A 23,986-nucleotide genomic window follows, 5' to 3' on the forward strand; every position below is an offset into this window, starting at 1 on the left:
CACACACACACACACACACACACACACACACACACACATACACACACAGAAAAAAGCCTCTCTATCCACTCTCTGCCATCATCCACCAGGTGGGAGGGGTCCATGGGCTGGGGCTGCCCTGCCCCTTCACAATATTCTCCGAAGGCCTCATTTGCCAAGCTGCTGACAGCGCAGGCCTTGCTCCTTCTACTTGTGGTCTGGTGTCCAGTTGCTGGGGACCCTTTGCTTGGTCCCATCTGCTCCCCACCCCGTACTGATGCCTTTCTCCTTTCTGTCACCTCTAGTTCTGAGCATCGGAGAGGGCGGCTTCTGGGAAGGCAGTGCCCGTGGCCACATTGGGTGGTTCCCAGCTGAGTGTGTGGAAGAGGTGCAGTGTAAACCCCGGGACAGCCAGGCAGGTAAGGTAACCTCACAGGGCTGGGTCGTGTCATGGTGGGGCTGCTTGGCCCAAGTGTGTGGCAAGTGTCGTGGCTGTAGCCACACTGTGGAGGGTGGCCAGGTTATAAAACCAGAGGTTCTCTATTATGTTGCAAATGGCTTGGCTGGTTCTGTTCTAGTGGGCTCTGTCTAAACCAAAACCACTTGACAAGCTGGGGTGCAGGTTCTGTGAAAGGGCAGCTCTTTGCAAGTCTGATGCAAACCTAGAGCCGATTTAGGGATTTAGGAGTGTGTGTCCTTGTCACCCTCAGGAGAGTCTGGGGTGGAGTCAATGTCTTTTTTCTGCCTTCTGATTGGGGGTTAGAACACAGATGGTGAAAGCTCAAACTCTGCAGACCCTCCCTAGGAAGTACCACACAATGCTCATGGCCAAAGCTGTCCTGGCTCCATACTTTAGAGCTATTCTCCAAACCTGCCCCTGTTGAAATCCTTCTGGTTAAAACAGGTTGATCTGACTATGATGTCAATGGCCACTTATATGTAATGGCCTGGGTAAGAAGCAGAGACCCCTGAGGCTTGGACAGAAGGGACTTCTTAGTGACCTATGTTTACCTGTGAGTTCTGTTTCCTTTTGTGTGAACTCCTGAGCTGTTTGTGTACCCCCCAAAGCAGCCACATGCCTTCTGCAGATACTGGCTGTGTGGGTCTGTGACCACTGAACTTGGCTCAAATGTGCTCTTCATGATATATTCTGAGGTTCCCTGTCTGAGGTTCCCTTGATGCTCCGTCAAGAGTCCCTGGTCCTGGTCAGGCCACCTGGTCCAGGGAGGATCTAGAAACACATACTGTGTGAAGCATCTCCCACTGTTGGGCTCCCTCAGGCCTGCCAAGCTTTGCAATCTGTTGGGCATTCAGAACACGTCCTCTCTGAGAACTTGACCTTGAGATAGTAGGGTCCGTGCGTCCCACCGTGGGGCTGCTCAGGTGCCGCTGATAGGTTGTTATGTGTTATCTAATACCACACCCATGTCAGGCCCTTTGGTTTGTTTGCTAATGTTGTTGTTGTTGAGATGGTCTTCTGTAGCCTGTGTTGTTGGCTTCTAATTCCTCATATAGGTCATGATGACCTTGAACTCCTGATCCTCTTGTCTCCCCACCCAAGTGCTAGGATTAAAGGCATAGACTACATGGTTCATATGGTGCTGGAGATGGAACTTGGAGCTTTGTGCATGCTATCTCCCATCCAGACAGATCTTGAAAGACAGGGTTGGAAGTGGTATGGTAGAGGCTGGCAGATGGTCAGTGGGTTAGTGGGTGGTAGAAGCCAGTTTTGCTGGATGAGGAACACTAGTCACCAGGTATCAACTGGTCTGTCCTAACACTTAACCCCCTTCCAGCCCTGGTCTGGTCCCAGCTTCCCACTGGGGAGGGAGGATCTGCTTTCTGCTTTCTTGGCTTCCAGAGGCTTTATCCAAGGCTGCTCTGCTTCCTGTCTTCACCTTTGGAATGGGGATGTCACTTCCTCCCCTCCCATTCTTATCTTCAAAGCAACTGGGTCTCCCCAACCTCTGCTTTCCATTGGAAATGCTCTGTAAGCCACACCCAAACAGGTCAGCCCTGAGGGGATGCATGAGGGGTCAGTGGGTCATCCTGCTTTCTCCATCTTGTGGAATCGTGGCTTAGGTGAAGTGCAGCTCACCCTACTTTCCTGTCGATCTTGGGAGAGATTACAGCTTCTTCGGCCCACCCATTGGCAGTGTCCTTACAGACAGTGGAGCCTGACAGACCGACACTTGTCCTGTGGCAGGCACCTTCAGGAGTCATGATGAGATTCCTTGTGGGGCTCCATGTTCCCACTCCCATCCACACAGTGAATGTTGTGTACCCGAGTTGGCGCTGGCTCCAAGGTTCCTCTGGGGCCCATCCTCATATTCTGAGCAGCCTGGAAGCACAGACTGGATCCTGACACTCTGCCCCAGCTGTCAAGAGCAGTGGCAGAGCAGTGATGTCTTATGTGTCACCCGTTCCTGAGCACAGCTGCCTCTAGGTCTTACTGAGCACAGGAGAGAGTTAAGTTACCTATCCTTGTGCCTCTTAAAATCCTAAAAGCTGACAAAAAAAAAAGTGTCCTGAGCAGCTTAAGTCCATCCCCCTGCTGTGTAGAATTCAGAAGACTCAGGGATCTAGCCTGGCTTTGATCTGGACATCAGTGGGATTGGTTCTATCTGGGATCTCTGGGGAGGGGGATCTGTTTCCTGCTTTCCTGGCTTCCAGAGGCTTTATCCTTGTCTGTGGTCCCTTCTCACGTCTGAGAAGGCAGCTGTGGGTAGGGTCGCTCTCTGGTTGCATCTTTCAGAACATCCCCACCCCTGCCTCCCTGTCACCACTTTTAGGGCCCAGCTAAGGTCCAAGCTGCCAAAAGAAGTTCCAATTTCATCTATATCTTTTAAGCTTCCATGTGTCAATACGGTAACATCCCAGGTCCTAGGAATGAGGGCATGAGCGTCTTTAGGGTGGATGAGGAGCATCCTTTGCTCCAAGGTCATTGGCAAATGTGACCAATATCACCATTTTGTAATATAATAGGTCACAAGTCCTGCTAGCATCCCTGGGAGAGTGGTAAACTTTTTCCTCTTATAAACTGATTAGCTCAGGAATTTTGTCACAGTAATGGAACATTTTCCCTGATGGCTGTCCAGCCATCCCTCCTATCTCACCAGAGACAAGCAACTTTCTGAATTGTCACCACAGAGGAATTACGTCTGTTGTTGGATTCCAGGCCATCTTGACTTCTTCAATCAGCCAATGTCTACCATGTTGCATTGTGGTCCTTTGTATGCTGCTGCGTGACATTCCCTTCTTTATAATTTTATGTGATCAGTGTTCTCCACTTTCCTGAAGATCACTGACTAACTCCTCTGTGTGAGCTGATGTAAACTAAGCTGCTGGGCTTGTTTCCATACAAGTCTCTCTGTAGATACCTGGTTTCACTTCTCACTTCCTTAGGTGAAAACCTGCTAGGTGGTCACATAATAGAAACATGCTTAGTTTCATAAGAAATTGTTACACGCGCCTGGGGAGATGACTCAGTGAAGTGTGCCTTTTGTGGACCCGAATTCTTTTTTTTTTTTTTTGATTTTTAATATTTTTATTACATATTTTCCTCAATTACATTTCCAATGCTATCCCAAAAGTCCCCCATAGCGCCCCCCACTTCCCTACCCACCCATTCCCATTCTTTTGGCCCTGGCATTCCCCTATATTGGGGCATGTAAAGTTTGCAAGTCCAATGGGCCTCTCTTTCCATTGATGGCCGACTAGGCCATCTTTCGATACATATGCAGCTAGAGACAAGAGCTCCGGGGTTCTGGTTAGTACATCATGTTGTTCCAACAATAGGGTTGCAGATCCCTTTAGCTCCTTGGGTACTTTCTCTAGCTTCTCGATTGGGAGCCCTGTGATACATCCAATAGCTGACTGTGAACATCCACTCCTGTGTTTGCTAGGCCCCGGCATCGTCTCACAAGAGACAGCTATATTTGGGTCCTTTCAGCAAAATCTTGCTAGTGTATGCAATGGTGTCAGCGTTTAGAAGCTGATTATGGGATGGATCCCTGGATACGGCAGTCTCTAAATGGTCCATCCTTTCATCACAGCTACGAACTTTGTCTCTGTAACTCCTTCCCTGGGTGTTTTGTTCCCAATTCTAAGAAGGGGCACAGTGGTGGACCCGAATTCTGATCCTAGAACCCACTAACCAAAGCCAGCTGTGCTGGTTCATGCCTGTAATGCCAGCACCAAGGAGGCAAAGACAGAGGGTCACTGACTAGACAGCATAGTTCAGTGTGTGAGCTCCAGGCCAGTGAAAGACCCTGCCTCAAAAACAAGACAGATAGAGTTGCTGAGGATAATACCAGAGATTGTCTTCTGGACTCTGCATGCATCTACACACATGTGTACTCCTATATAGATATATATCTGTACATATAAATGTTTACTTACACAAAATTAGTGGAAGAAAGGAAGGGAGGGAGGGAGGGAGGGAGGGAGGGAGGGAGGGAGGGAGAGAAGGAAGGATTGGGACATAATTGTCAGATTTGCCAGGCTGGCTTATCCCCACGCCGGCAATGCTGGAGACTCCAGGTGCTCTGCCCCAACCCCAGCATTTGGTGGTGTCAGCCTCTGATACTGTCAGTCTCCCACAGCAGCCTGGTGGTTGTGACATTGTTCCTTACTGTGAGGGTCACCTCATTTCTCAGATGGCTTTGGTGGTTAAGCCCCTCCTGCATGCATGGTTGCCACATGCAAACCTTCTGAGAGGTCTCACTCTGTTCAGGGTTTCTGTTGCCTTTTATAACTGGAGCTCTCAACTCTTGTGCTGGGTGTGGAGTGATTTGCTTGTACGGACCTTGCCTGTCGCTGCTCTGTCCCGGCTGCTGTAGATGCATCTCCCAGTCTATGACTTGCCTTTTGTTCTCTAATTGTGTTTTTTAACGAGTAGAAGGTTTTTAAATTTTAAATGAAGTCTAATTTATCCTCCCCCCTTCATAGTTAGTACTTTCTGTAGCTTTTTTTTTTTTTTTTGGACACTGCAAATTTGAATATGCATAGAATCTAAAAGATGGTTCAAATATTGTTTCAGTGTTTCCATCTAGCCAGCTCTTTCCACACAAGGTCAGCTTTGTCTGAGCTGTGGAAGCCTTTGCCTCTGTATATGGCAAAGTAGAAGCACTTTTGAATATTCCACAGAAAGTAGGTCAAGGAGTGAACCCCAACGAGAAAGGGCGCTTTCTGCCTGTAGGTGGGACAGAGAATTTCTGTCACCTGAAGATGATTGTCAGAGACTGAGAATGAATAGCAAAATGAAGAGTGGCCCTGACATCTTTTAAAACTGTTATTATAATGTATGTGTGTGAGTGTTTTGGCTGCATGTATGTTTATTTGTCTTACACTTCCATGTTACTGTTCATCATCAAGGAAGTCAGGACAGGAACTCAAACAGGGTAGAAACCTGGAGGCAGGAGCCGATGCAGACGCCATGGAGGGGTGCTGCTTACTGAATGCTCAGCATGGCTTGCTCTGCCTGCTTTCTTATAGAACCCAGGATCGTCATCCCAGGGATGGCACACATATGGGCTGGGCCTTCCCACATCAATCATTAATTAGGAAAATGCTCCACAGTCTTGCTAATTGCCCAGTCTTATGGAGTCACCTTCTTATCTGGGGTTCTCTCCTCTTGTGTGACTCCAGCACACATCAAGATGACAGAGTTAACCAGAGTACTACTTCCTTGCAGAGGTTACTTGATGACTCTGGGTAGATTCCTTCATGTAACTTATGATGCTGAAGGGTCTATGGAGATTACAACCATCTTCTTCACAGTTTCTGTGCCTGAGAGAGAACAGCATGGCCCAGTGTACAAACTCTTGCACGTCATCCCATGGCATTGGCAGCATAGAGTAGCCTGTGACCACAGTGCTATCTATGTGCATGGCAGGCAGTACTCTAGAAACTTTCCGTTAAACGTGTGCATGTCCCTCTCCCATCTTCCTGAAGTGCAGGCTCCTCAAATCAGGAATAGCATCTTGCTCTTCTTAGTCCTACACGGTTTATGCCAAGGGCAAAGTGACTGCCATTGGTTCTCTATTATCTATGGAAGGGTGCTGTTGCAATAGACCAGGTAACCAGCCAGCTGTTGTGTAGACTCTCAAGCCTCACACCTGTATCAGGTAGCACCATGTCAGCTGTTGTAACAAATAGGCCTGCCTCCTTAGTGTATGAGGCAGCACTCCCCACCCCAGACCTCCTCCATCTATTGAGATGTCAGTTTCCTTGCTTGTTAACTAGAAGTGATAGACTAGTGATAGCGGGACCCTTCCTTCTTCAAATTCTAAGGTGGAGCTAAAAGCAGGGGTGCCCTAGAATTGGCTCTTGGATGAGAAACTAAGATAAAGACCCCAATCTTAGTAGCACACACATGTAATCCTGGCACTCAGAAGGTGAGACAGGACTGTCACAGTTTCAGTGGCCAGCCAGGGTTGTGCAGTAGGTTCAGGATCAGCCTGGATTGTATGGTGAAACCTTGGCTCACAAAGAAAGAAAGCATTCCAAAATTGGCACTTGGTTTCTGGGAATGAAACAGTGTGGGAAGCCAGCACACATGTGTGTATCGTTTCCCATGATGCATCTTGCATGTAAATAGAAAACACTGTCTGTCAACCCTGGCTCTCCCCAGCAAAATTTAGTTGTTGAGACAAACATCCTGACCATTGATGAATATTGGTCAGGTAAGACCAGAGGAGAAAATGACATCAGGAGTCCACTCCCCAGCCCCAAAGACACATAGAATCTGTTCACTTGAGAGCTATCATTAAAGAATAGTGGTCAGATGACCAGATGGCCAGATCTTGGGTAAAAGGTACCATATTCTTAACCATGCCACGGTCATGGGTGCTCTGGTGGGACTGTGAGCTGTATCTCCTGCCAGAGCCTGTCAGGTGTCAGGACCTGTAAGAAGCTTCCAGAATCACATGGATTAAAGTGTCTGAGGTAGGATTTGAACCTAGATGTCTGAGTCCTGAACTGTTTTCTATGGTCCCCTGCAGGGTCTTTTCTGGTGCCTTAGAGTGAGGCCCCTGAAGGAGTCATCTCTTTCTCAGAATACTGCTTGACTGCCTGCCTCTGTGCACCATGCAGTGGTTGGTGTTATACCCCGAGGCCTCCCTGCAGGCTGCATGAACTTCTCACAGATGGAAAACTGGCCAGTTCCCTGTCCTTCCTGGATGTGACCTTAATAACAAAGGCAGTTCCTCAACTGTGATAAGCCTGTGCCAGGGGCCTGCCCACTGGTGACTATGCCTCACTGTCAGCCTTGGATCAGTCTCTAGGGTTTGCCCATTCTCTTGATGACTGTGTTCCTCTGTCCACAACAGTCACTAAGTATCTTCTGGTATTCACGGTCCTGAAGTGTGGGGCCTTTCCAGAGCTCATGGCTACAAGCCTTTATATTATAACAGCAGCCTTTCAGCCTTTAGTTTAGACTTTCAAGTGACTCTTGTGATCTTCAAGTAAACTGGGGACTGGAGATAAATGAAGTAATGGTTCCCATTTTACAGATGAAGGCCAGAGAGGTGTATGTCTTATAAGCACTGAGCCAGCACTTGAATATAGATAGACCTGAGTCAAAGATCTGTCCTTTCACCAAGAAGACTGTAGTGCCTACAGAACATCAGTCACCCTGGGTGATGACAAGAATTGGTAGCCATGGAGTTGGGTGGTCAGGAGGAAATGATGGTCATAAAGATGATGACAATGGGGCTGAAGAGATGGCTCAGTGGTTAAGAGCACTGGATGCTCTTCCAGAGGTCCTGAGTTCAATTCCCAGCAACCACATGGTGGCTCACAACCATCTATAATGGGGATCTAATGCACTCTTCTGGTGTGTCTGAAGACAGCTACAGTGTGCTTATAAAATAAATAAATCTTAGGAAAAAAAAAGATGATAACAATGCTGATGGTGGTGGTGATGATGGTCATGGTGGTAGTGATAGTGATAATCGCCATGGTGATGATGGTCATAGTGATAATGATGGTGATAGTGATGATGGTAGTGATGATAATCTTAGTGATAATGATGGTCGTAGTGATGGTGGCGATGATAGTACTGATGATGGTCATGATAACTGTGCTAATGATGATATTAATGATGGTTGTGGTGAGGTTAGTGATGGTGCTGATCATGTAGGGACCAAAGTGTTAAAGCAATGACAGAAGAATAATACCAACAAAGTCTAGCCCTCCAGCTTGGGAGCGCTGCTGTCATGAGCATAGATTGAGAGTTCTACTCCCTCCCTGCCTCTGCTCAGTGCTCCTCCCTTTCCCAGAAGTCCCTTAGACTGCTCTGTGCACTCCTGAACTGTCATCTGGTTCTCCATGTTTCCTCTTGGTATGGCAGGCTTCCTTTGAGAAGGTCACTTTGCTTTTGTCTCTGTGTATACTGACTTTTTCCCCTGGAGTGTGAGCTTTCCCCTCCCAATACATCTTATAATGGGTATAGACTCACCTGAGATGGCTCCCGGGGCAGGGACTCCATGCCACAGCTGATGACCGTCAATATCAGTAGCCTCTCTTCCTTCCATTTGAAATTTTGGGGCAGGAGTCATAGGTGGACATCACCATGCCCAGAAGCTGCTGTGCTCTCAGCTGCTGTGTACTTTATTTCCAAGACATATGCTAAGGGCTCATTTAATAAGTCCATTCCTCTGCCCTGCATTAGTTCAAGGCATTGGCCCGTTTATCTTTCAGGTCATCTGTCTATTTCTTGCTGATTCAAGGGTCCCTCTTCACATACTCTAGAAGCAAATCTTGGGCCAATGATGTTCACTGGAGCATGGGATACTTCCATTCTCTGATGGGCTGTTGATCGACTCTGTGACTCAGAAGGGGCAAGCGTGGGCCTCATGTCTCCTGTAGGCAGTAGGACCGACTCCACTGTAATCCCATTTCCTCCTTTCTGCTCAGATGCATACAGAGGCTCCATCCTGTCTGTGCCAGGGATGCCAGCTTCTTGTTTTAAACAAATTAAAGTGTTCCCTTCAGAAACACAAAAAGCTGGTTGGCTAAGGCTGGAAGCCCAGCAGGGACTGCACCACACCCCTTCACTGGGACAGGCCCCTTCCCTGGGTTGAGACAACCAAGTGTCCCTGAGGCTTGCTCTCAGGGCTGCCTGAGTTGGGGAGTTTTGGATATGGGGGAGGGTTGAACAGTGAGGCCCTTTGTGTCCCTCTCTTTATAAAAATTGTTCCCTTGTCTGACAAAGATCCTGACCCAAATACGAACAGCAGCCTCTCCTAAAACAGCTTTATTAGGATGGCAGCCTGGCCCAGATGTCTTACCTGGCTTTCCTCTGATTCCTAAAGCAACCCCAGGCCTTATCACCCTATTGTGTACCCTGAGAAGGAGGCAAAGAGAACCTGAGCTGCACATTTGGCTTCCCAGAGCCCATGTTTGCAGACCAAAGGAAGTTCTCCCTTCTTACTTCCATTCAACAAGATTTAGCACAGGCTACAGTGAAGGCAAGAACCCGAGAGTGTGGAAACCCCAGAGGTCTGACTCTCTCTGTAGTAACACACAGATCTTTGTTTAAAAGGTAAAGCAGTTTTGTCTTTAAAAGTCAGCATGGTAGGGCTGGAGAAACGGCTCAGCAGTAAAGAGCACTTGCTGCTCTTGCAGATGACCTGGGTTCTGTCCCCAGCATTCACACAAGGCAGGTCACACCTGCCTGTAACTCCAGCTCCAGGAGAATCTAATATCCACATCTGACTTGTGTGTATACTCAGAATGAGTATATATTCTCTATATACGCAGATGTATGCACTCACACATTAGATGTATAAATAAATCATTAGATGTATAAATAAATCATCTTAAAAGAAAAACAAAATATACACCTTTACTCACAGCACTCCAGAGGTAGAGGCAGGCGCATCTCTAAGTTTGAGCATAGCCTGGCCACCCACAGAGATAAGTCAGTGAAACCCTGATTCACCACATAGTGAAACCCTATCTCAAAAAAAAAAAAAAAAAAAGAAAGAAAAAAAAAAAGTTCAGCAACAGATCCCTCATTTGGGTGATAGAGCCCGAGGGTCTTCCTAGGATTTGAGATACCTGAGGCTCCCGGATCCTCTGCGCTGTGGAGCCCAGGCCTGGTGCTCAGAGGGGGTTAGGTGTGCTTCTGGTACTCTGGCTCCTTTTCACTTTTGCTTCTCATGGCCCCATTCAAACTTAGTGGCAATTCAAGTCACCATCTTTGAATTCTTTCAACTGGAGTCAAAAGCCGTGAGCCATGTTCTGCCCGAGGAGAGTTGTTATCAGCTTCAAAAGCAGAAAACTCTTCCATTGATCATCTTCAGGCACAGCTGGGGCCAGGTGCTCACACTGCTATGCTCAGGGAGGGCTCTCTAACTCCAGGCCCTTATCTCTCCATGGAGGCCTCTTCTTCTGGTCAGTTTGGCCCTCACACGTTTCCTGGCAACCACAAGTCTAATGTCCTTGTAGATTCCAAGACATTTTGCTAAGCTTCACCCTGGTCCCATGATGGCCTCAATGGGACTGGTTTGGCTCATAAGGGTACTTTCTGTAGAAGGGTTAGTGGAAGGAGCTGGTGTATCAGGAAGGGTGGCTGGGCTAGAACATAGAGGGGGTGCTAAGGACAGACAGTGGGGCTTCCGTAACCAGAGGGCAGAGTCCCTGTTGCAGATGTCTAAAGAGCAGAGAGGATGTTGCCCTGCTCTTGTAGCTAGCAGGAATGTTTTAACAGGGATGTAAATATTTGGGGAGTGGTCCTCACCTCCCTGGGGTGGGGTTGGTGGTATACCTTGATAACTCTTGGTTAGTCAGTCACTGCATGAGTAAACCCTCCATAATCTCAAAGTGGCCGGGTGGCCTATTCAAAAATAGAACGTGTCTGTTATCTTTAGAGCCTTTAAAAATACAAGCAAATGACTCTATTAGCACAATTGCAATCTAAAATATTAATAAGCAACCCCAGCCAGTTTCCAAAGGAGCCACTAACTGTTCCCTAATGGGACATAAAATAAATATGAGGGCTTGCCGTTCTGCCTGCTAACAACTGTGTGTTTGTTAAACAACCTGGCACACGCCCACACCCACTCGTACACACACATACAATCCCACCCTATCTTTTACGCCATTTTATTAAAATATACTCAGAGCCACTTTGGGGAAGGGGGGTTGGGACTGCTGTTTCTTAGCAGCTGCTCAGGGTTTTAAATACCAGTTTCCATGCCGGGGGTTTGCCCCCAAAATAGAGTTGCGCCATCTCTGTGTGATGTTTTGGGTCACGTTGGAGAATTTAGTTGGAGGATTTGGCTTTCCTGTGAGACCCAGACCTTCCTTGCCTCCTCCCAGAAGCAGTGGTGGACTGCTCTGGGTTACCATGACAACCTGGAGATATGGGGTACTAGCCCTGCCCTTTTTCCCTGTAGCCCTTCCTGCCTGCCAGAAAAGTCACCTTGAGTTCAGTCTCCTTGCACAGGCTTCTGAGGGAGAGGTACCAGTGTGGCCCAGATGCTCATAGGCAGGGAACATCTTCAATGTTTCACTGGACCACAGTAGAAAGGGGAGTAGGCTGGCGATATAGTTGTGCTGTTTAGTTTGTCTATCCTGCAGCCTGGGTGTCTAATTCTTCACAGTTCTAGAGGTGGAAGTTGGGGGTCGAGGGGGAGGTGCAGGCTGGTCTAGGTTAAGGGTTTCCCTTGCTACACGTGTATCCTAGTGTCCTCACCTGCCCTCTGTTCCCTGTGTTCCAGCCCCACTCTCACAGGTATCTCTGATCCTCCTTAAGCACCTAGTCTCCAAGCATAGCCTCACTAGGCTTGAGACCTTGACTGGGAGTGGTGCCGATCAGGCACAGGATAAGGGGGTAAACTCAGAGGATGCAGAGGGTGAGTGTCTGGATGATGGCTCATAAGCACCTGCAGGTAAGGTGAGGTGATAGGGCTATGATGTGCCCTCCCTGACAGAAAGGACAAGGAGGGTGCAGCTGGCTTATGGCAGAACTTCCCATACCCCACATGACTAAATAATGAGGTGCCAAGGAGTGGGAAGAGAATTGATGGGTGGATGGATAGTGGAATGGGGGTTAGGTGGGTGATAAGGATAGATGGATAAATGTAGACAATGGGGAGATGAAAAGAGGTAGATGGATGGGTGGGAAGGTGGGTGGATGGATGGGAGGTGAGTGGATGGATAGATGGAAAGATGAATGGGTGGGTAAGTAGGTAGGTAGATGGATGGATACATGAATGGATGAATATATGTGGGGGTGAATATGTAGGCAGATGGATGAGTAGATATGTAGGTGCATGAGTGGATGAGTAGATGGGTGGATGAATGGATGGATGGATGGATGGATAGATGGATGGATGGGTGGATGGATGGATGGATGTGCAGGTGGGTAGGCAGATGATGGTTGAATGGACAAGCAGATGGGTGGGTGAGTGGTGGGGGTGGACAGATAGGTAGGGGGCAGCTGGTTGTACACTTTGTCTCATTTGCACCTCATTCCAGTTTTGTTATCCCTCCCATCTTATACCCCTACAATGGACTCCATGAGATGTTTCAGAAGCCCTACGATCTGTGAGCAAAGGCCAGCATAGGTGTATATGAGACCCCAGGCAAGGCTATTAACCTCCCACTGGCTGGAGTTTGTTTAGGCACCACTTTCAATCAGGGATTTAGCACCTGCCTACCCCTCATGCCCTGCTAGATCATAGGGTCTGCAGCCTGCAGGCCTCACTGGTCCTTCTCATTACACCATGAGTGTCTGAATGCTGTAGTGTTTCAGAAGGCAGGCAAGGTCATGCACACACAGGGAGGAATGGGCACTCGACATGTACTGGTGGCCCCACTGCTCTGCCATTTGTCAGCAGGAGTGACAAGAGGCCCGAGGGCAGGCCCATTTTGGCACCAGTGCACCCAGCTCTGGGACAATGAGCCAGACCGGGAGTCCCCTGGAGCTGGGGCAAAAATGGATGCCTCATGCCACCCCCAGAGCTGCATATCTTTCTGGAAAATGAAGGCTGTCATATGGCGCTCTGCTAGTGAATGGAGATGTTGTTTTTGGCTTCTCTGAAATAGACGATGGGAAACAGACCCAGAGATTATGAATAAACATTGGCTTATGGGGGCTGCGCACTGCTAATGGCAAAACCTCCACACTTACAGATTAAATTTAAGACATGCATATGGAAAGGGACTCTGGGGAGGCCAGACTCCTGCTTGAGCAAATCTTACAGCCACTGTGGGAGAGTGCACTGTGTGGCCCCTGTCCCTAGCCAGGGTCAGGAGCACAGGAGCGCTAGAGTCTAGGAGGAGCCTGTGTTCTCCAAGGGATCCAGGGAGATGCTGCAAGGGGCAGGGGACAGTTAATAAAATCAAGCTGCAGAATTAACACTTGGTGGTCAGCTGCAGCCTGTCAGATGAGCCCTGAAGAGCTCTGAGGGACATCTGGGGGTGGCCCACTGGTGTTTTGTTAAACTGTAATATTATCATCACACCAAAAAATTTAGCCTTTTAAAGTGTATGGCACAACAGCTTTTCTTTTCTTTTCTTTTCTCTTCTCTTCTCTTCTCTTCTCTTCTCTTCTCTTCTCTTCTCTTCTCTTCTCTTCTCTTCTCTTCTCTTCTCTTCTCTTCTCCTCTCCTCTCCTCTCCTCTCTTCTTTTCTTCTCTTTTCTTCTTTTTATTTGCATAGTTCTGAAAACCTCAGTGTATTGAATTCCAATATGCTCTAGTGCCTTAAGTATAAAGCTGGCACCCAAAACAGTCTCTTGCTTCCCTCTCTCATCAGCCTTTGGCAGCCACCAACTCTCCTGCTGGCTCCGGGCAGTTCATGTCATGGAATTCATCAGAAGATAGTCTTTCACAAGTGACTATTTTAATTTAGCAAAAGGCTTATCATTCTTTTTTTGTGGCTAATTCCTTTGCATTTGCATATACATGGCACATTTTATCAGTCTCTGGATGGGCACTTAAGTTGTTCCCACCCTTTGGCTGTTGTGAATCATTTTTGGCTGTGAACATTCAGGTATAGGTTTTGGTTAGAGTCTATTCAGTTCTCTCAGGTTTATATGTAAGGGTAGAAATGTTGGGTTGTGTGATGGCTATGTTTAAGCACATGTGCACGTGCGTGTGCATGTGTGTGTGCGCGTTATGTTTGCATATGTGTGTTGGTGTACATGCACATGAGGAAGCCAGAGGAGGACATATGGTGTCCTGCTTTCTCACTCTACCTTATTCCTTTGAGATGGGGTCCCTCCATGAGCCTGGAGCTTGACTGGTGGCCTGAAAGCCCCAGTGAGCCCCCTGTCCCTGCCCCACACAGGGCTGGGTTACAGGAATGCATGTAGCTCCAGCCATTTTTTTTTATGCAGCTCTGTGGTTTTGGATTCAGGTACTCATGTTTGTGCAGCAAGCACCCTTACCTACTGAGCTATCTCATCAGCACTGATTAACATCTGAGGGCCTGCCAGGCTGTGGTTGGCTGTGACTGGCATTGGTGAGTAGCTTTGCTCTGTGGCTCTGTGAAAGTCACACACACCCCCGTGCTGGAAAAAGTTCTTCAAACTGTAGGCACAATGCTACTTTGCAGAAGCAAAGTACAATACTATGTGGGCAGGCACCTAGGTTGGATGTAGCATCTCTCTCCCTCTCCCTCTCCCTCTCCCTCTCCCTCTCCCTCTCCCTCTCCCTCTCCCTCTCCCTCTCTCTCCTAGGTTGCTCAAGAGGTCAAGAGGAGTATGACTTAGTTCTTTACAGCCTTGTAAAAATGGGACCTTCCATGGGTGCTGAAGCACAGCCGTGGGAGACAGAATACACCTGTTCTCGAGCCAGGAAAACTTAGCTTCCCAGCCATCCCACACGCCACCTGCTTCATGCTTATTTGATGCTGTTGAAATTCCTACTGTTTTGGACAAAGGGCCCTGCTGTCACCCTGCACCAGGTCTCACAAACTTGTCATCAGGCTTTGCTGGCCCCAAGGTCCCTCCATGGATCCCTAGAGATCTTCACCAGTAGACCTCTGGGGAGGAACACACAGATTAAAGGTCATCTGTTCTAAGTGCCTCTAGAGCTGGCTACGACGCTGGTGGGAAAGGCAGGTGTGGACTGTGGAGGTACCTGGCTGCTGGGGTGTGTGTCCAGCTCATGCACTTAGTGAGTTGCTAACCCACTGTAGGGGAAAAGCAGCTTCATCCACTCTCAGCCAGAGCTGAGGTTGTGCACCAAGGCCTCAGCACTTGTAACAGCCCCGTCCTTCAGGTTCTTTGGCTTTGATTAGAACATCTGTAGTTGTGTGTGTGTGTGTGTGTATTTGCCTTAGGTTATATCTGCACACAATGCTGCCAGCTCCCCTACAAATGCCACTCAGTCTGAGTAGCCACTCCGCACATGCTATTGACTTCCACAACTTAGTGGATTCCCTTGTCATCCTCACTTAGTGGGCCAAGATGTAAGTGTGCTCCTTGTTTGAGTACAGCAGGTTCTGACACTTCATCTTACTGGAGGACCCCCAAAGCAAAGAAAGAGGAGAGAGCTGAGCAGCAGAGACTAGAACTCTCTCCCTGAGGGTCACACACCAGACTCTCAACTAGAGGAACTTTCCTGAGGGTCCAGATCCTCTGTCCAGCTGCTAGGAACCGTCCAGAAGCTCCATTGGCACACATGTTCTTCCACAGCTGGGTGTAAGTAGGCAATGAGAGAGCTCATGGCAGCTTCATGCGCTGGGCAAGCCAGCTGGCACCTCCCCATGAAATGCAGCACTGTAACCTTCACAGAACACCAGATGAGAGATGCCTGTGTACACATTCATGGCAGGGTGCAGAGACATGCCATAGTGTGTGCATGCACATGAGCACATGTGCATGTGACATACATGTTCATGGAGACATGCATGCATAGACACATATCTGCACATGAGTGTGTACATGGCTTATAACTGCAATATGTTCAGGTGTCCTCACTGTATTCAGACCTACAATAAGTATACACATGATATCACTTATAACTGCATGTGTGTACATTCATGGTACTTAGATTTACATGAATTTGTGTGCACACACAGTGCAGCTACACATATGTTCATATGCTTGGTGCTTGCACCTGTACGTGTGTGCACATGATTTTCACCTATACACGTGTGTGCATGTCCTTTATAGCTGGACACATGTGCATGTGTGTGCATTCTGTTTTCTGCCCCATTTCTGAAGCCCGAGGCAAGCTCCATGCAGGCTCACTGTGTCTGCCCAGCAGTCAGGTGGATACACGACTCCTGTACTATTTGGGACAGAGCTGTCCTTGAGTTCTGGCACAGATACAAAGCCCTGGTGACGACCTGACCCAGTTCCCATTCCTGAAACTCCGGCTTCCCTCGTGGACAGTCCTAGAAGGAGTCTGATTGCCAGGGTGACTGCCTCATTTGTCATCCAAACGGGGCCGCTTCCAAGAGCAAAGGAGAGCAGCAGAGCTGTGGCCGCTGAGGGAGTAGGCTGACCCACTTTCTCCAGGAGCTGAGGTTCCCTGGCCTGATGCAGGCAGTGCTCCCCCTCCAGGCAGAAAAGGCAGCTAGTCACTTACTCTCCTACCCCCTACTGGCCAACAGAAGCTGCCTGATGCCTGGAGCTGAATTCCAGGCAGGAAGTCTGACACTGGGTGACATTTGGGGAAAGGCCATATTTTCCTGTGAATCTGGGCCTGCTGAGGAGGCTGGTACAGGCTGATGATAAGTGGCCATCACCTAGGAAGGGTCTATAAGGGAGATATAGAGATATAAGGGTGCCCTCTACCTGCAGCAGGATGCTCACCCTATCCCAGAGGGTACCATGACACCAAGGGCAGATGCAGGGGATAAAGCGAGAGTTACCTCCCACACAGGAGCTTAAGCAAATACTAACACTCAGGGCTCTCTTCCACCCATCTGGTTAGCCAGGTCTGCCCAGAAATGTCATGCAGATCCTTGTTGGAATGGTGACAGCTCTGTTTTGTGTGGCAGCTACTGCCACTGCCCCCTCCCACCCTGCCCTCCTTTCTTTTCCACACTCCTTGCTGCCCCAGGCTGTCCCCACCACTTTGTTTCTCCTACAAGTGAGGCCCGCAGGGAAACCAGCTTACAAATGTTCACTATCTCTTTCCGCCATATGGGGCTCAGGGAGAGAACTCCAGTGGTCAAGCTTAGAGGCAAGTGCCTTTGTTCCAGCTGAACCTGCTCACTGGCCCAGTTGGAAACCATCTTCCTTGCTTTGGAAAACAATCAGAATGCAGGCTGCAGATTAAGATGCCAAACAAAGGCTGCAGGAACAGCCTGCCTCCTGAAGTTCAAGGCCCCCTGTGTCTGAACAAGGAGCAAAGCATCAGGACATCCCACACCTCTCTGCAGCCCAGACTCAGAGCACTGAGCGCTGTGTATGCTGTTCCAGGTGCCAATGCTCTTCCCATCGGGCTGCCCTGGCTGACCCTTCCTACCTCAGCAGAGAAGGAAAGGGGAAGGATAGAGGTCCTTCCCCTCCTCTGCAGGCTCAGTACCCCTCCAGCCCTTCCCCTTTTCTTCACAAGAGGCCTCCTTGACTTTTATCGCTTCTTTGGGCCCCTCTTCTTTTGTCTCTCAGGAGGTAGTGGCACTTTATCTACCTTGATCACGATCTCTCACTCACTGCCTCAGAGCCCTGTGGGTATCCAGGCTCCATGAACATCCATCCTGTATGTGAGGTGGGACTCCTGTCCACACACCAGGAGCTATCTACATTAGGAGCTCGCTCTGGGACAGCTCAGACCCCCATGGTCAAGCTTTTGTCACTCAGCACCATGTCTGCTGAGCCCCTTCAGGTATGAAACTCCTTCCTAAGGTCAGGGCCCTCCCTCCATGCATGTCTGAGACCCAGCAGCAGAGGAGGACTTAGATTGCCTGCCTTTAATGTTTCAGGGTATATAATTTTATGGGAATAGAATTGCCATGTTAAACTCTTTGAGAAATGGTAAAAATGTTTCTATGTGCTATAAAATTGTGTGTATACATATACATACACATACACATACACATACACATACACATACACATACACATACACATACACATACATATACATACATGTGGGGAAATCAACCTGTGTGTGTGTGTGTGTGTGTGTGTGTGTGTGTGTGTGTGTGTGAGTAGGGTGAACTGGTCAACCCCAGCTATTTCTTCTTAGGACATGTTCCACATTGTTATCTGAGACAGAGTCTCTCTCTCTGGCCTAAACCTCATCAAGTAATAGGCTAGACCCAGTAAGCCCCAGGAATACACCTATCTCTTCCTCTTTGGGTCTAGGCTTGCAGGTATACTATATATATATATATATATAACCCAGGCTGCCTTAGAACTTACTATACAGACCAGGCTGACATCTGCCTGTCTTTCCTTCCTGAGTTCTTTGGATTAAAGGCATATGATAATATGCCCAGCAACCTTTTTTAAAATTAATTAATTTACATGTTTGTTTATTTATTTGTGTGTGCCTCTGGGGTTTTATGTAAATCATGCACACACAAGGTCCTGAGAGACCAGAGGAAGGCATCAGAGAACTATGAGTTACAGGTAGTTGTGAGCTGCCTTGTGAGTGCTAGAAACTGAACCAGGCCCTCTGGAAGAGCAGTCCGTGATCTTAACCACTAATCCATCTTTCTAGTCATGCACTGGCCCTTTTTCAAAAGGGTCCTTGGACTTAAAGTTGGGTTCTCTTGTTGGTGCAGCAAACACATTAACAAATGAACTATCTCCCCAGCCCCAAGTTCTGGTATCTTCCTACAAAGGAAGCCACCTATGGCTGCTGTCTCTTGGGCAGAGCTTTCAGGCCTGGCCTGGCACTTATCTTTGTCCCTGGCATAAAGGCATAGCCACATCTGTCTGCTTGTCCTCATCTGTGTGCTCCCCAGGGCAGGACTTACCTGGCATCATCCCATGTCCCCACCTGGCACACAGTAGGCCCACTCTAGACTCCTGCCATGGAAACCAGAAGAATGACAGCGTGTCTTAGAGACAGCTAGTTATTTTCTAAGGAACGTGACACAGATTTAGAATTCAGTGTGGCTAAGAATCAGCCGGCTTCTGCCGCTGAAAACTTGCTTGTCGTTTTGTCTGCCAAGAATCCCAGAAGCTTCCCCAAGCGATCACTGATGGGAGCAGAAGCGTTGCCACTAAAATTAGGTGATGAAACAGTTGTTATGAAACACCAAAGAAACTGACAGGTACATTTAGTGAGCGGAGAACACTCCTCCATGACATGGCGCTGTGGCCAGAGCTGTGTCCCTGTGCTGGGGGCTGAGTTTAGATGGCCCGGCTCTGTGGTTGCTTAAAGTGGAAACTATTTGATATTTGGGAAAATGGTGCTTTAGACCTCAAGATGCTTTAAAACTGATGTAAACCCCAAGTCTCCCTCTCTGTACAGGCCTGCTCTTCTCTTCTGCCCTACCCCTTGCCCTCTGCTAAAGTACCTGTGACTTGCTGGCTGTGTATCCACAATGTCCATGCCATATTGGACTGGCTTTACTCACAGCGGAAAAGCACCAAGGAGCCGTGGTTTGAATGAGATAGAGTTTGTCTTTTCTGTTCCAGAAGACAGAAGGAGACAGCCCAGAGATGGAACAGAGATGCTAAACTTACAGGGACTCAGTGTCTTCTTTTCTTGCTGTTCTGAAATCCTTAATAAGCTGCCCCATGGTTCAAGCTGGGTGCACAGATTCCAGCCATCACATTTTATGTTCTAGTAGAGGATGAAGGAGGCCCCCTCAAAAAAAAAGAAAAGAAAAGAAAGAAAGGAAGGAAGGAAGGAAGAAAGAAAAAAAGAAAGGAAGGAAGGAAGGAAGGAGAGAGAGAGAGAGAGAGAGAGAGAGAGAGAGAGAGAGAGAAAGGAAGGAAGGAAGGAGAGAGAGAGAGAGAAAGAGAGAAAGAGAGAAAGAGAGAAAGGAAGAAGAAGAAAAGAAAGGAAAGGAAAAGAAAAGTCCTATCTTAATGACATGTCTAGCTATATGATGTCAGCCGTAATATGATGTTATATAGGGTTTTGAGCCACTACTGGCAAATGAATAGGAGACCAGATATTAGAGAGAGCTTTAGTACCTCTGACCAAACCCCTCTTCCCTTTTCCTCAGTGTTCCTTCCAGCCACATCTCTTCCTCTCACACTTCAGAGCAGGTCAGGACATTTGGAGTAAAGATATCACTATGGGATAAAGCAGTGTAATCCTTCAGGTGAGAACACAACTGACTTCACACCAGACAGCACTCAAGGTGGAGTCTGTCTGTAAGGGAGGGTCAAATGGCCACCTGGCAGCCACGAGCACAGGTTCCAGATGCCTGCCCTTGCTTCAGTGGGACCCTGCCTATCAGAACGTACATGTGCTTTAGTGAGGCCTCCTTCTTAGAGCTGACCAGCAGCCCACCCAAGCAGAAGCTGCAGAGGAATTGAAGATCAATAGCCTCGGGCATGGCTAGATCCAGGAGGTCAACATTCTCTGTGTACCACATCTTCCTGCTTTCCTGTGTGGAGTCCTTTGGCAGTTGTGTGTGGCATAGAGCATCCTCTCTGGTCTCTGTGAGAGACAGCACAGGATTGGGTCTCATTGTGGGATGGCTGATCTGACAAACCTTGACTCACTTGGTCCAATTGGCTAAGAGAGAAGGTGGGGCTGGCAGTGGTAATTCAGGAATGTGGGCTGAGTTTAGGACAGGGGTATCTCCTCCAGAAAGTAGTAAATGGGCTCTGGCAGGCCAAACTCATACTCCCTCTCTACCTACCCCTACACCTCAAACCCCCAGTCCCTGTCGTGATCCTACTCCTCAGCAGCAGGACAGAGCTGTCCCAGCCTTGGTCCCTAGATGCCCCATTCAGTGGTTTGTCTTGTCTTTACCACTCTTCACTCTCTGGTGCCTGAGACAACCCCCAGAGCCGAGCTACGTAGATCTCTTAGTGAGGTCTCAGCACCTGCCAGCAAGGAGCATGGCATGGCACATTCTGAGGAAGTCACATGATGCTTGGGATAAAGATAGGGAAGAAGAGGCAAAGGGGAGGGGGAAATTGATGGATGAATGGTTGAGGGTAGGTAAATGGACCAATGGACATACAGATAGATGGATGGATGGATGGATGGATGGATGGATGGATGGATGGATGGATGGATGATCAGGTGAATGGATGGATTGATTTATAGATGAATAGATAGGTGATTGACAGGTAGGTGGATGGGGAACTTAATAGTCTTCTTGGTGGCCAACACAGGAAGAGTCACTGTGTCCTGCAGCTCTGGTGCAACACTAACAGTTTAGTCTGGTGACATTTCAGGTCAGTGCTGTAGATATGCTTTTACCCTACTGTAAAGTAGTAGTAGGCCCAGGCAGGGAAGGAGGTGGGAGGAGCTGAGGGGCTGATGGGAAGGCTCCAGGCAGTCCCAGGGTTGTGTGCAGGCTGTGTACTTTGGGCTTATGTTCTGGCCACCAGCCATGACTTTGGAATGACATGCTCTGCTGCCTGCATACATTCAGAGCATTTCAAACAAAGCCATCACCTGTTCCTGACTCCCCCTCCTCTTTCTTCTGCCTCTCCTCTTCTTCCTTCTCTTTCTTCTCTGCCCCCTTGACCTCCACTTCCCTTCCTCCTACATTGAGGGGTTCATAGCTGCTGAGGAGGGCAGGTGGCTATGGTCCCTGCTGAGGTTTGCTGTGTCCCCTTGATGTTCATGTGTAGAAAATCTTAGCCCGAGGTAACAAGCCTGTGGCATTTGGATGTGGAGCCTCTGCTAGGTAGTGAAATCAGATGAGGTCACAAGGAGGACCTTGTGGTGGCTTTTGAAAAGACCCTGGCATACTTGTTCTGTTCCCATGTGATGCCCTTGGCTGTGTGATGACCTGGCAAGAGCCCATTGCCAGGTGTCAGACAGATGCCAGTCAATTTCCAGACTTTCAACCTCCAGACCTAAGGTCCATATAAACCTCTGTGCTTTATAGACTCGTGAGGCCCAGATAATGTGTCATAGCAATAGAAAGTAGACTCAGACGCTTCCTGTGCTCTTTCGTGGGGAACGTGGCACCTGTTCTGAAGAACACAGTGTTTCCCCTTGCTGGGTCCTGGCTTTGTCCCTCAGTGACTGGATTTAGGAGGAAGAACACCCCTGCACAACCCAGACATCATGTCTAAGCTCTGTCCCACAATACTTAGCCCAGGAATCTGCCATGGAAATTGCCACGGTCTGGAGCCCCATTAATCACATGGACACAAAGCAGATCTCTCTCTGCCCATTGCTCAGCTTCCTCGGGTGTCCCTTCATCTTGTGACTTACATCCTGATCCCAATGATGTTTGGAGACATCAGGAGGACAGATACTAACCAAGCTTGCTGGATGCAGTGGTGGCTCTCCAGGAGCATTCCAGACCTAGGAACTCAGAAGAACTACAGCCCCTAGGTCCCACCTAGTTGGGGGACTCAGACTCAGATAGTCTTCTCAGGGCTTCCTGAGGCCAAGAGCTACCTGTAAAGGTGGACCATGGCAGATATGTTCAAAGGCCCCCTTAGCACACACAGTGTCCAGGCTCCAGCTTTCTTTTCAGGCTATGGAGCCAGTGCTATGGGGCCTAGGTAGGCAGGGAGTGGTGCTGATGTTCCCAGAGTGCACAGGCTCTGCCTCCACCCATCTGCCCACATGGAGAGGAATAGCCTCTCAGCCCAGCTGCTGTGATAAAGGCTGTAAGAACCAGATTGACAGAATATTGCTCCCCACTCTAGAGACTGGATGATGGGAGGCTGAGCCTGGGAAGGGCTCACCCTCTGGGTCACAGATGGCCGCCTGCTCACTGTATCCTCATATGGATCCTGCCTTAGTCACCATTCTGTTGCTGTGAAGAGACACCATGACCAAGGCAACTCTTATAAGAAAGCATTTAATTGGAGCTTGCTTACAGTTTCAGAGGCGTAGTTCATTATCATCATGGCAGGGAGCATGGCAGCAGGCAGCCAGGGAAAGTAGTTGAGAGCTACATCCTGATATGTAGGCAGAGAGACAGACACTGGACTTGGCATAAGCTTTTGAAATCTCAAAGTCCACCCCTAGTGTCGCACTTCCTCCAAGAAGGCATACCTCCTAATCCTTCTAATCCTTTCAAATAATAGTATTCTTTGGTGAGTAAGCATTCAAATATATGAGCCTATGGGAGTCATTCTTATTCAAACCATCATACAGACAAAAGGCAGGGAGACTGGCTACTGGTATTGTCCTGATTGGAGGGAAAAGCACTTGACCATGGAGAAAACAGCCTTGGCCACTTATTTATTTAAAGTGTGTGTGTGTGTGTGTGTGTGTGTGTGTGTGTGTGTGTATTCATGTGGGTGCACACATGTGAATATTCATGTGAAGGCCATAGGTCAACTCCTGGTACTATTTTCCTCCAGAGACTTCTACCCTTTTCTATGAGACTGAGTCTTACTGTATAGCCCAGATTGGTTTCAAACTTGAGATCTCCCAGCCTCAGCCTCCTAAGTGCTGGGATGCAGACAGCACCTCACCTGGCTGGTGATATTTTTCATAAAGACACTCCCATTCTCATGAATTGCCCACCTTCATGGGCTGTCTAACCCAAGTCTTCCCCCAAAGGCTGGCCCACAAGGGCCAGGGTTTCAGTGTTTAAAGGCTGGGGAACAGTTCAGACCACACCCAGTAGCTTCATAAAAATTTCAAAAATACCTAACCCCTTGCCCGTTAACCACCTCACCTACCTGACACCTCAGCATGTGAGAAGCATACCTCTGTCTCTGCCCCACACTTTGAATCCTATGCATTCACCCTCCAGGGCCTGGTTGGCCCCTTCCCACCTGCAGGCCATAGGTATGATATAGACAGAAGTCCTCCAGACTATAGGCACCTCTGCCCAGCTCTCTGAGTCAGATACACAGTACCCTAGAGAACAGACCACTGAACTAAGTACCATGACTGCTCTCAGTGTTGACCCCTATGATGATCACAGGCCACTGGACTAAGTACCATGACTGCTCTCAGTGTTGACCCCTATGA

The 23,986-nt window shown here is 48.5% G+C and overlaps 1 protein-coding gene across 2 annotated transcripts in view; it reads left to right on the forward strand.

Annotated features, from left to right (window-relative positions):
• The window catches only part of Shank2 (SH3 and multiple ankyrin repeat domains 2), a 449,788-nt gene that overhangs the window by 223,244 nt on the left and 202,558 nt on the right, over positions 1-23,986 (forward strand). For both annotated transcript variants that reach the window (XM_029479123.1, XM_029479124.1), the window contains one exon: positions 285-398. In XM_029479123.1, coding sequence (XP_029334983.1) covers positions 285-398 — 114 coding nt within the window. The remainder of the gene's footprint in view (positions 1-284; positions 399-23,986) is intronic.

Source organism: Mus caroli, chromosome 7, assembly GCF_900094665.2.
Source record: "Mus caroli chromosome 7, CAROLI_EIJ_v1.1, whole genome shotgun sequence".
NCBI classification, from domain to species: domain Eukaryota; kingdom Metazoa; phylum Chordata; class Mammalia; order Rodentia; family Muridae; genus Mus; species Mus caroli.